At 50.4% G+C, this 13,107-nt stretch overlaps 1 protein-coding gene across 5 annotated transcripts; it reads right to left on the bottom strand.

The window, feature by feature from the left end:
* Positions 1-1,723: 1,723 nt before the first annotated feature.
* Positions 1,724-8,296, bottom strand: LOC109751562 (transcription factor TGAL6). 5 transcript variants are annotated; one of them, XM_020310443.4, is made up of 8 exons: positions 7,803-8,296; positions 6,914-7,040; positions 3,801-4,047; positions 3,627-3,704; positions 3,360-3,419; positions 2,775-3,239; positions 2,446-2,664; positions 1,724-2,329 (listed from the first exon to the last, which is right to left on the bottom strand). In XM_020310443.4, exons 2-8 carry the CDS (start codon positions 6,964-6,966, stop codon positions 2,171-2,173), a joined length of 1,281 nt encoding a protein of 426 aa, XP_020166032.1. In that variant the 5' UTR covers positions 6,967-7,040; positions 7,803-8,296; the 3' UTR covers positions 1,724-2,170. The 5 variants fall into 5 exon arrangements, with proteins under 5 accessions (XP_020166032.1, XP_045089340.1, XP_073365387.1 ...); XM_045233405.2 differs by having other exon boundaries at positions 6,914-7,017; positions 7,803-8,066; XM_073509286.1 differs by having other exon boundaries at positions 6,914-7,017; positions 7,108-7,949.
* Positions 8,297-13,107: the final 4,811 nt, after the last annotated feature.

Consider the following 13,107-nt stretch of genomic DNA (forward strand, 5'->3'; position numbering starts at 1 on the left):
TGGTGCTGGCTACAACGAACTGACCCTTCTCGCCCTTGGAGGCACATGCAGATCCCGCCGGACCCTGAAGCTCGGGCCATCTTTCGCGCCTCGACTACCTGGGTGTTTGGGGATGGCCGCTCCTGCCGGTTTTGGGAAGATCATTGGCTGGACGACATGGCGATTCAGGAGTTTGCTCCAACCATCGTTGCTCTCGTCTCTCGCTGGCGCCGCTTAAAGCGAACTGTTGGCGAGTGCCTCCACCAGCGATCCTGGATCGGGGACATCTAGGGCGCCTTGTCCCCCACCGCGATGGTGGAATACATCGACCTCTGGTGCCAGATCTCTCTTTCGAGCCTGTCTGCTTGCGTTGGCGTTGGACGGACAGCGGTACCTACTCGGCCAAATCGTGCTACATCACACTCTTCCAGGGATCGACCGCGGCCTCCCACTGGCAGCTAACTTGGAGATCCTGGGCGCCCTTGCGCGTTAAGTTCTTCGCTTGGCTCGCCCTGCGGGATCGCTGCCGGCCCACTGCTCGTCTTGCTCGACACGGGCTGCCACACAACGCCCTTTGCGTGCTCTGCGACCAGGCGCCCGAATCAATGCATCACCTCCTTGTTGGCTGCCCGTTTTCCCGGCAACTCTGGTTCGATCTGCTTCCTGGTGCAACTCCTCTGCTACCACTCTAGCACCAGACGATGATTTCCTCGGTTGGTCGGTTGCATCTATCTCGTCCGCTGCAAGCTCTCAGAAGAAAGGTCTCTCCTCGATGATCCTGCTCATCGCCTGGTCCATCTGGACCCACCGAAACGCATGTGTGTTCAACAGACTACAACCGTCAGTCAACCGCCTCTCGCACGGGATCAAGGAGGAGGCCAAAACTTGGTCAAACGCGGGTGCCAAGGGGCTTACAAATTTCCTTCCGTAGCTAGTTCGCTGCTGTGGTTGGGCTGAGCAACCCAACATTCTGTTCTGCTCACACTAGGGATGGCACCATCCTTGCACACACTGTGCCCTAGCGCCACCTATTTTCACAATTGTACTCTCTTCTTCCTATGAATGATATGCAAGCTTTGCGTATTCACGCAAAAAAAAGATAAGTGTTCTCCCTGATGTGACCCTCTGCCATGTTAAATCGGGTTTTCAGGAACCCACTAACAGAGTATGGGAGGATGAAGTGTGAAAAAAGAGTCACCAACCAATCCATAAATCTTAGTGGGAACCCTCTTATATGCATTAGGTCCAGTAAATACTCCCATCTAACTGAGTCAAAAGCTCTCTCAGTATCCAACTCTCAAAGAGTGGGGGGGGGGGGGGGGTGTTTGTTCTTCACAACCACGTTGCATAATTCCAGACATACATAAAGTTATTATGAACACTTTTTGGGTCTCGATGAAGGCTGTTCATGAAAGGCACCAGTATCATGGCCATCACTTCAACAATCTTGGCTATAGCATGGGCACGGTTCCTCCTCCGGCCCTCCCCCCTCCTTTCCTTACAATATAAATTGGGGACACAACATGACTCTACCAAAATGAAATTGGGAGTACAAGCTCCTACATTATTCGGAAACAAAGTGAACCGGCTAGTTCACTTTCCTCCATGGGCATGTTTAGGCACATTTAGATGTGCCTCAGTTATTTTACATCTAAAAGGCCCAATCAAACATAAAAAGGAAGAAGAAAATACCCGCATGAATCTTCACCTAAACTGAATGGCATAGGATTTAGACGTGCAATTCTTAGAGCAAATCTAGATGTGCTTTAGCAACACATTTCCTTCATACACAATACGATCAACACTAATCACAAACAATTACACATGATATATACCGGATCACCAGCGCTACAATTTCTCCCTGTTTTCTTATAGCAATTTCATCGCTACACCATCATCATCATCACACCAAAACATGTATTTACACATCCTTGATCCCTTGACCCGGCCACCTGATCGACCTTAATTACCCTGTTTTACTCTGTCATCGTCCGGAAAACATGCAAGCACGCACGCACCTACGGCGCGGCTCTGAATGCCTACCTCTTCTCCCTTGGACCCAGCGAGATGGATCTCTTCGTCCTCCGCTGGCCAGCAGATGGATGGATTACTACGTACGTACGTACTAACTTCTTCTGCGCCATCATCGATCTCTCTCTGCTTCCGCCATTGCTACGTGATCGAGCACAGTTTAGCTTATGGCGGACTCGCGCGGGCGGGCCGCCCAGAGCGTGCTGAGCGCGCGAAGGCGCTGGAAGTAGTCCCCCAGCACGAGCAGGCCCTTGGCCGCCTGCCGCGTCGTCAGGATCCTGTGCATGTTCTGCAGCGTCTCCAGCCGGAGATGGTCCGCCTGCAACACCCACGACGACAATGCATGCGGTGAGTAAGTAAATCTTCATTCAGAGTTTCAGATCATGGATGGGTCGCCGGCGCGGCGCTGATCGGCTGGGTGGGGTGGGTGGGTACCTGCTGCACGAAGCCGACGAGGCCCTTGAGCTTCTCGACGGCGCCGACCATGTAGGCGTCGGGGGCGGCGAAGGGGTCCGTGAGGGACTCGGCCAGCGTCTGCTGCAGCTTCTGCATGCCCTGCGACAGCGCGTCCTCCGCCTGCGCCGACGTCAGCTGCAGCGCGTACACCGCCACCGACTGCGGGTCCGTCATCGGCTCCAGCTGCGGGCTCAAGATCTGCCAGCCACACACGCACGCAACATCACTCAACCGGTAAACCCCCGTCGACAACGCCGGCGATCATCATTCCGTCCTCTGACTGACTGAATAAGAATACTAACACGTACCTTGAGGACCTCGGAGGGCCGGAAGCCGCCGATCCAGAGGAAGAAGCGCTCGGCGGGGGACCGCCAGAGCCCCGACATGACGCAGAAGACGTCGGCCTGCGCGGCGGCGCCCTTGATCTGGAAGAGGTTGTCGTAGTTGGCGAGCCCGGTCTGCACCATCACCTCCAGCTCCAGCTCCGACGTGGCCTGCCCCGGCTGTAGCGCGTTCCGCAGCTCCTCCGTGTGCCGCTTCTGCTCGTCCACCCAGCGCCCGTAGTCGATCTCGAACGCCGCCACGCCGGGGTCCATCATCTGCCCCGCGGCCGCGAACCCGAAGTGGCCGGCCGAGCCCCCGCCGTGATGACGCTGCAGGCTCGTCCCCGGGTTGCTCCCCCCGTACACCCCTTGCTGCTGCCTGGTGCGCTGCAGCTCCTGCTCCAGCTGCGCCAGCTTTATCCGGCTCGACTCCAGCTGCTGGATGTAGGCCTGTGGCGAAGGAAGGAGCACAACAATGGCGTCAGTCAATCAGTCAGTCAGTCACTGGTGAGGCTTCCGATGTTTAATCTTGCACACTGAAGATGATCAGAATGCTTATAGGTACTGTACCTTTTTTCGGAGGCGACTTTTCCGGGCAGCCTCTCTGTTCTGTGCAAGTCTTCTCATGACCTGAACAAAATCATCTCTTATTAGTAATTTATAGGTGGAACAGTGTCATTTTGCTCTAGCAAGAATCAATCAGATTAGGCTGGGAAATGGACAGCTGAAGCGAATTGCACTTTGGAGAACAGTAATCTCCATTGCCCAGCACATTCAAGGAAGTCCAAGCATACAGTAGCATGCAGTTTAAGATGTGATGGAGTGATTGATGGTTACCTTTTCCTTGGGCTTGCTCGCTCCCTGATCGGCGTCCCCCGCCGTCTCCAGTTCGTCCATCTGTGGATCCTCGTCTAGCTGCAGAGACCACACCAAAATGACTTAAATGAGTAGAGAGAAAGAGCGAACCAGCAGCTGAGGAGGAGCCAGCGGGAATATGAATCTGTCGCGTACCCCTGCGTGGTCGAACTTGGCGTCGGGCTCCATGATGCTGGACCCGCTGGTGGCCTGGCCGCCGCTGTCCACCTTGTAGGGCTCGCTGCTCCACATGCCCAGCGCCGGCTGCAGCTGGGGCTGCTGCTGCTGCTGGTGTTGTTGCGGCGGGGCGCGCTCGTACATGGCCATCCGGAGGGGCGCCGGCGCGTACTGCGCCGCCGCCGCCGAGGTCATGTACTCCGGCGGGGACGCGCCGCCGGTGCCGCTGAACAACCAAGATAAGAATCAGAAGAAGAAGAAGAATCGGGACACAGGAGTTGGATGCACAGCAGGTGAACTGGGGGTGGATGTGCGTGGGTACTAGGTACTACAGCTCTAAGCTACAACTGGGGGCTAGGCCGGTAGGTGGCAGGCGCAGAGCGGCAGATAGATATGCTCTCGGAGCGAGCTGACCCGAGCCGAGCGGCACACACAGGCAGCAGCGCCGGCCGGCCCGCCGGTGCGGCCGAGCTGACAGCGTACGCAACAGATGATATATGCTGCTGGGCCGGTGACCTGACGACGATGCTCCGATCTGTCGGTGGAGGGAGGAGAGGGAATGCGCGCACGAGGGAATCCGAGCTGAGGAGTGGCCACTGGCCACCGGCGGGCTGGAGTGGTGGAGGATGGAGCCCGAGCGGAATCTGGGGAAGGAATCCGGGGGCGCGTAGCGTGGCGTGGACAGGAGGAGAGCCAGCGCGACGGACGGGGAGTGGGCGCGCCCCGCGGCCGGCCGGCCCGGCCCTTTTGTTTCTGTCTTGGCTTTTGGCGCTTGCAAAGGCGGCCGTGAGGTGGCTTTGGCCTCTTCCCTGTGCGCCCCGGGACAAATAAAACGACGCCACTTGCCGAGGGTTCCCTTCACTTACGTGCCCAGAGCGGCGACGGCGACGGCGACCGGTCCGGTCCGTTCATCGCCGTTGACGTCACGTCGCGGAAAAGCACACCAGCCATAGCCCTTTGTCCTGGCACTACAAATCAATGCATCTCCCGTTAACCGAACGTAGGTGAATTTTTTGTTCTGTCGTTCCAAACAAAGCACCAGTCCGGTCGCCAACCCGAGTCCATGGGGTCGATGATGATGGTAGGTAGTACTAGTCAAGGCTGCCATGATTCATCGGCGGCCGGGGCGAGGCATGCACGGTGGAGGGATGTCTACCACTACTTGGCATGCAGGAGCTCCACGAGTAGTGGAGGATTTTTTACAGTACTGCTGCTGCTACTACCGGCCGGGCCAGCACACACCGGGAGAAAGAAAGAAGGAAAGAGAAAGGAGGAGGAATCAATCAACAATGGTGCTCCAATAATTGGCGCGGGAGCGGGAGCGGGAGCGGGGCCCTCTTCCCCACCCCCTGGCTTTCGCGGCAAAAGCCGAGGCTCGAGTTAGGCCTGTCCGCCTGCCTATCCGCCACTCCAGCGCACGACGCAAACGTATCTATCTATCTATCTATCTCCATGCCCGGCCGGCGAGCCCCACCGGCCACCGCGCACGAGCACGAACGCAGACCCCCGGCCGGTGTTGCGTCCAGGTTCACCGCCGTCCTCACGTGCAGCCTAGGTTCCCTGCGGCATATGATGCCAAACCGCAACACGTGTCCCGGGAAGACGACGGGAAGGGGATGTGTGATTGGGTAGTCGGTGAGTTGGTGCTGATCGAATGGCGACGCACTCGCACACCGGGACTGCTCGCTGCTCGCTGCTTTAGGATCCAGAGCAAGGAGCAGTGCCGCCGGAGTGGCCTCCATCACCTCCGCCTTGACATATCCTAGCTGTGGTTGGGTTCGGTTGGTGATGACGCGGGACGGGACGACTCTTTCTCCTCTCCTCTCCTCTCCCAGTGCACCCCGCACCATTTTGACAGAAATCAACGACACCATGCATGGCCGGCCTCGCCGTGTCGTGTCGTGTCATCCGTCCGTCGGGTCCGAGAGTCAACTATCTATGAGCATCCCCACCACACCAGAGAGACCCGATGCCAATCCCATGGCTCCCAGTCATCACAAGGCCACTCGATCACTCTTCACAAGTTCAGAAAAAGCACAGATTCAGAGTTCCAGACTAACAACATACTATGGCCTCAAGTGCAGAGTTCAGATCACCGGCCGGCGACGTGTCCTGTCGAGAGACAAGCTACTCCGCCGCCGAAGCGAATTCGGCGTAACCCGGGGGCTCAAGGAGGAAAGCTCTGCCCGAGCGTTCGTTTCTACGGTCGTCGTCGGGCCGAGGGAGGAACAAAGCACAAGGGAGCATCTCGCCTCCCCCTTATGCCTTCAGAGAATCCGCACAAGGGGTATCTCCCTCTTGCTACTTCGATGTGCCATTTCGATCCTAAGTTCCTAACACATGGTGATTCTTTCTTCTTCTTTCTTCTTTCCTTTTCAATGCCCCCCAAACCAAGGTGGTTAGCACTTGGCACTGCGGGCTTTGCTTTGCTATAACACATAACACTCGCTGAACCACTGCTCACCGCTTTACCCGATGCCAAGCTAATGGCTCTAACAGGGCTCGCACCGATCGTCGGTCGACCGTTGACGCGCCCTTTGCAGAAAATGGCGCGGCACGTCACGGGGTTTCAACGGCTGTTAGGCGGGGGAACAAAGCAGGGCATCTCCTTCTCCTGTATTATACCTTTCAGAGAAGAATTGGCACAAGGTATCTCTCTAGCTTGATGCACCATTTCGATCCTACCATTCTTTTTTCCTTTCCTTTCGACGGTGCTTACTCTATGATTTGCTTCGCTTCGCTTTGTTAACACTATTATTAAACTGACATGATCTCACTTTGGAGGATGCACCAGCCCACTTGCCAGCTCCCACCGGAGACCGTTGATCAGTTTGCATCATCATCAACCAGTGCCAAATCTAATGCAAATTGCGGTGCAAGTGCGCGTTAATTAATTATTAAGCGACACTAGTTGCTAAGTCTCCCCTCTGCCTGCCACCCTGTTTTTTCTATTGCAGAGTTCAGACGCACTATTAATGCAACAGCTGTGACTACACTATTTATGAATTCAAAAAGAGGAGAATCCAATCAGATGGAGAAATTCAGAGCATATCAAGGGGGGAAGGAATGGATTGAGGGAGATAGATACACACCTGAGCTTGTGGATGTTGAAGTGGTCTTCCAGGTACCCAGGGTAGAGCTCCATTGTGCCCTTATATCATGCTACTTGGTTTGATCTCCCTTTTAGATGATATACCTGAATTGATCACCAGCTCATATCTGTCATATGGAGAACAAGAATTCATTTACCGAAAAGGGGAAGTCGAATACGAGTTGTGTGACTCACGAGTACTGAAAGCTATTATGCGGTCTCTAAGGTTGTCTAGTGCTGCAGGAACATGGAGGAAGATATGGTCATAGAAAAATACTCTGACGAGGATACGTTCCTCCGGAGATAACATATAGAAATTTGAGCAATTGTTCGAGCCACTTTATTCCGGCTATGTAAAGATTCCCACCAACGCATGGCTTAGGAGAGCTATTCCAGAGTTATTGGAGAAGCGAATATGGTTACTTCTGTACCATTGTACTAACAATTTGCAGTCCTATTCAGACTTTCAGAGTAAGCAAAAGAAGCAACAAATTAGACAAGACTAACAGGGCTTTAAATAAGTATTAAGCATGACTTAGGCGGTACGGCTGTCGATGAGGAGATGAAATCTGTCTGGGCACCAAGGACTATCATGCCTTTCTTCCACTACAGCAAGAACTAGATAGACACACAAGCCATGTATTTGCAGGCTGTACTATGATGTTTTTTCTTGCCACTAAGATAGTAGTAACTCCGACATCTTCCTTTGATCACCTTACTTATCATTATTTGGATAAGAAGACCTTGCTTATCATTAATCATAGCCCATAGTAATAGCAGCCAAGAAGTAGGACTGAGCTTGAGCTTGATCTTGACTATATCAGAAGCATACTCAAGGAGCAAACAAGCAAACAAAATAAACGGACAAAGAAGGCTGAGAAATTCAGTACCCGGCTGCGGTCTTCTCGTCGTCGACAGAGGAGGATGGCTTCCTCCAAACCCGCAGCGAAAAACTCGAACGGCGAGCTTCGGAACACAAGAGGGAGACAGACTCCTCCACAGATGTGGTCTAGCCGAGCTCGAGAGGGCACCAAGTTGGGCAGATGGAGTGATGCGGCGTTATATAAAGAGGCAAAGAGCCGAGCCGGCTGCCTCCTGTTGGAAAGGGGGAGCCAAAGTATAAAGAGCCCTTGAGTATCTAATATTATCACCTGGGCCTCCTCTCTCATGCTTAAGGATGCACTAATTATTCTTTCCGTAAACTAGTTGGCTTTGTGCAGAGTTGCTTGCACACTGGGACTCTTAGATTACTTCAGCGCACACATCATCGATCGATCACCTAACCGGCCAGCCTAGGGAGGAGAAAGTGTGCTCATGATTCTGACAGAGGGGAAAGATGGTAACTTTCAGGTGTAAAAAGAAGCTTGAGAGCTTTTTTAAGCCTGTGTTTTTTTCTCGCAGGTACACATATATACACACTTGGTTGCCCGGACGGATCGACACATTGGCGGCTCAATAATTTCAGGTTGCGCGGGTGATTGGAACTGCCATGGAAAGGCATGGCATCAAGAAGCTTCCTAGAACATTATACTACGAAACCACCGAGCAAAGATGGTTAAATATTACGCCAGATTCATTGTCACTAGTTCACTACTGATTGTGCAGAAGAGACCCCCAGGCTAAACCCCCTAAAATTGTCATAGGCTGTTTTACCCACAGCCCACAGGTATCCAGACAGAGAGTGCTAGATACAAGCTTGCAGCACTATCAAGCAGAATTGTTTGCCATAAACTGAACTTCCATCAGTAACTATCTGTGTTAGGGTGCGATTTTGGATGTGGTGTGGTGGGGTCTGATTAAGGCAAGGAGGATTTAAGTAATACACACATCTCGTGATGAGTGATGACCCTATAATGGGGGTCATGTTAGATTCCATGATGCAATTGAGGGACATCATCACTAGAGATTCACCTAATTGTGTACATGGCGGAACTTGCCATTTCTGGGGTATCCCCCTCCTGATCACCAAACCTCTAAGCCTCCTAAAAAAAGAAACCTGCCTCCTCTGCTACCTCTCGTCATTTCTCCTAGCCATAGCTGCTTAATTATTTGCCGGTGCATCGACATCTTCTTTTGATCACCCGTGTCATCTCGATGGTTCCGTTCTCCATCGGGAAGGACACATGATGCTAATCACTTAACCGGTCTTTGGATATCTTGAAGCTCTTGTTTCCCTGCATAATTGAGCGGTAGCCACGCCTATCACATCAACACAAAGCAAAGTGGCACCGTAAAATTCAGTCAGAGTGCAATCACATGTAAGCCTTTTCAGAAATTCGTTCGAAATTTTGCCCAGTTTTCGTAGACCCATTCGAAGTCGCCCCGTCGCCGGGCAATCATTGTCTCCACGTATCATCATCTTTGCCCGAAAGCAAGAAGGGAATACACTGGTGACTCTGAAAAAACCCCTGATTGAGAAACGGAGACGATCGAAGAAGGGAATATATGTGTGTGCACACTGCACACACGCACACATTAGATAGATTATGTTGATGCGTGGTGGGGGCGTGCATGCACCTACTCGCCACCTCTTTTGTGAATGGCGTAAGGGTGGTGCGTGACGACGAAGAATTCCCGCTTTGCCATAAAGGCGCCAAAAGACGGGGAACCTTTCGACGGCCAACCTAAAGGAAGAAGAAGATAAGATAAAAGCACTAGCAGCAGCAGCAGCAATGGCGGATCCATCGGTTAATCAATCGAATTGGTTAGTGGCGGTGTGATTAAGCTAAGCTGACGGTGACGATCGATGCGGTCTCCGTTGCGGTGCATCCAAAACCAATTAACAAGAAAACATTACCTTAAGACGGGGGCCCCTCGCTGATGGCAGCCGCTGGAATTATTATTGATTGAAGCGAAGCTGCTCGTTCGTGGGCGTCGCTGTCCCGCTGCATTTCTCTGTTTTGTTTTCCGGCTGAGATCAACGCCATTGATCGCCGGACCATTCCTTTTGGGCTTCGATCGGCCGGCCTTGCTCCCCTTCTTTCCCGTCGTCGTCGTTCTTGCCCTTTTGCCCGTCCCGCCCTTTTCGGTGTTCATCATGTTTGTGTACGATTCAGGGGGAGATTTATGGCCTGCCGTCGTCAGATTGATTTGGGACGCTGAGTCTGGGAGTGCAGATAAAACTGTAGATTGATCGGGAGAGGTGATTACTTGCCTGATGGTTGGAGAATTTGCAGTCGTGGGTAGGGTTCCCTCGCCAACCTGCGACGGCGGCGGCGGCGGCCGGCAGGGTGAAGATGTTAGGCCAGAGTTTTCTCTCAACCTTCAGTTACCCATTTTTCCGGTTAAAAAAAAGGTTTAGTTTTTTTCTTTTGGAATAAAAAAAGGTTTAGTTACTTGTTGTTGTTTTTATTTTTGAAAACAAATCATATCTATTGTCAAAGTTCACCGGAAATACAAAGCATCTCAACCATAATAAAATTACATCGAGATTCCAAGACCACTGAACGGCCAGCATTGTTGTCAGAACGTGTTGATGTTGTCGCTCCCCTACCGGGCCAGCTTAGACCTTGTCGATGACAGACAGGAAGTCTTCGTACATGTGCCACTATGGATCAGCGCCCTGGAGCCGCACACGTCGCCATTGAACCCTTGGATAGATCTGAAGCAACTGAGACCAAATCTCGCCACATGACGAGAAACCCTAACATCACCGCCCAAAGGAGACGACAAAGAATCTACTCCGGAGCTCCGTCGACTATGTCCAGACGGACGAACTTGAGGAGGATCGAAACCCGGAAGACAAATTCGAAGAAGAAACGTTGCCATCTTTCCGAGCGCCGCATCTGTGAGGACTAAAAAAACCTGACCTAAACTACTAACCACAACAGAGGCACCGGAATTCCCGCCTCGCCACCGGCCACCGGAGCGGCAGGCAGAGGGGAGGCAATTCACAGGCTCGCGGGTGAAGCCTGGAGGGGAGAGTTTACTCTAGACATCTAGGGTTAGGGGAGGAGAACGAGAGCACATGTCATCACTTAATTTTAGTTACTCATTGTTGAAGAGGAAATATCCGGTCATATTTTTTTCACTCAATTCCTCATGCTATATTTTTTCTTACTTGTTTCTTTAAGTTTTTTAAATTCCAAACCAAACGATGTCATCTTCCTCCGAGAAAGTATCAATGTGGAAACCATTAACTCGATGGAAACATGGAAACTTAAACATGGTTTATTGATTGAACCTCACATTTTTGCATACAAGCATCCGCACGAACTGGTTATTACTTTGCACAAGGCACTTGGACTTCTTTGTGAAATGTATGCAATAAGTTGATGGGTGAAGGATCCCTTAGATTGCAGTCCAACGTCACCGGCCATAGGCAGTGAGCGAAGCTTGATATCACCTATGAAGCTCTTAAAAAACATTGAAGCCAGGTACATGTTATTGACATAGCGGACGAGAAGTCATCTGTCAAAGCCAGAAGTTGCTGGAATCAATTATCTGAAAAACATATCGTCATTTCGAAGAAGAAGGCGATGAAGAGGGCTAGACGACAACCTTAAACCCGACTAGACCCGGGAAGACATAACTTCACAAGTTCCAGTGAAGAAGGAGTGGACCCGTGGCCTACTCGGTGAGAGCGATGGCATCTAGGGTTTTCGGAGAGGGTTGAGGGGGCTCACTTGGATAGTTAATATCACGACTTTGCTGAAAGTTTTTTTTTTAAACAGTACAGACGTAGACGCTGACTTTGCTGAAACTTGAATATTAAATTTAGTCAAAATTAGATGCACGGCACAGAGTGCAACTTATCCAAAATTGTGTTTATTTATTTATTGGAGGAGTAACTATCCCGGTCCCTACACTATGCGCACAATCATTTATCACAAGTATTCGGTTTATCAAATCTCACAAATGAAATAAAAGATAAAAACGGTAAAAAAAATGCTAGGAGTAAGTGCCTACGTGGCGTTTAAGTGGCCTAAGTGCAACTTAGGTGGTCGTACAATTTCAACTATCAATGTGTATTTGGGGGTATCATATGCATGTAGACATTAACTTAGAGTGTGCAAATGGGTAAACTAGTACCTGCTGTCCATTGTAATATAGCCCATTTAGATTGTCAATGTGATGTGATGTGGAATGATTTCTCGCCCGACCATCACATAGCGCGTAAGTGTGCCTAAGCACCACCTAGGCATCACCTTTTCCAACAGAGCATAATTAAGAGACACCGAGAACCCGTGCATTACAAAGCTTAGTGCTAAATCACCACTCAAGTGAGAATGTAAATCTTGTGATAGCTTGATTCAACTTGTTGTTGCCCTCTGTCATCGATTCATGTTTGTTCCTTTACTTCAACATTTACCAAGATCATTACAAGACTATAGACAACAACATAACCTCCAAAGGTTAGGGTATTCTTTTTATCAAAAATTAACATCATTACGATATAGACAAATATGCAAACACAAAGCGCTAACACCAGCCAGGATCCCTTCTAACCAATTTTCCGAACATATTCATGAGTAGGGTAATTCAATTTACAAGCAATCTAGTGGGTAACCAATTAATTTGAGCGAAATTACAATCGCGAAAATATGTTGAATGGTCTCTCCTATCTGCGAAATGAACAAAACTAGTTCTCAATCTAGTTTTCCCAACTAAGTTGTGTTTATTGAGAACAATTCTTCGAAACAGGTACCAAGGGGAAATCTTGACCTTGGATAGGTGTATGGAGGTCTCAAATATGCCAAGGGTGATTACTGCCTTGTACATCGCGCAAGCCGTGAAAGTCCTAAATCGATGAATATCCCATTTAAAGACATGTTTATCATCATTTAGTTGAATTAATGCTAAAGCATCAGACAACGAATTCCACGACGTTATTTTAGAAACAACATTAGGATGGGAAAATTCAAGTTTATAATGCCCATCATCCAACACCTCTCCAATAAGTACTTGCTTATGTAGGGTAACATTTAAAAGATGTGGAAACTAAAATAATAATTAACAATGGGTTCACAAACCACTTGCCCTCCCAAAACCAGGTATCCTCCCCCACTTTGAACCCGAGACGAGTCGTGATGATAAAATAAGGATTTTACCTTCATAAGACCTAATCAAACAGGAGAATCATTGGCATTCGAGGACACCACCAATAAATATTTGCCACATAAATATTTGTTTGGATTAATTCTTGTCACACCTCCTTCCTTTTGAGTGGTGTAAATATCCTTTTTATCTAAAATA

The sequence above is a fragment of the Aegilops tauschii genome, chromosome 2 (genome assembly GCF_002575655.3).
Source record: "Aegilops tauschii subsp. strangulata cultivar AL8/78 chromosome 2, Aet v6.0, whole genome shotgun sequence".
Taxonomy (NCBI): Eukaryota; Viridiplantae; Streptophyta; class Magnoliopsida; order Poales; family Poaceae; genus Aegilops; species Aegilops tauschii.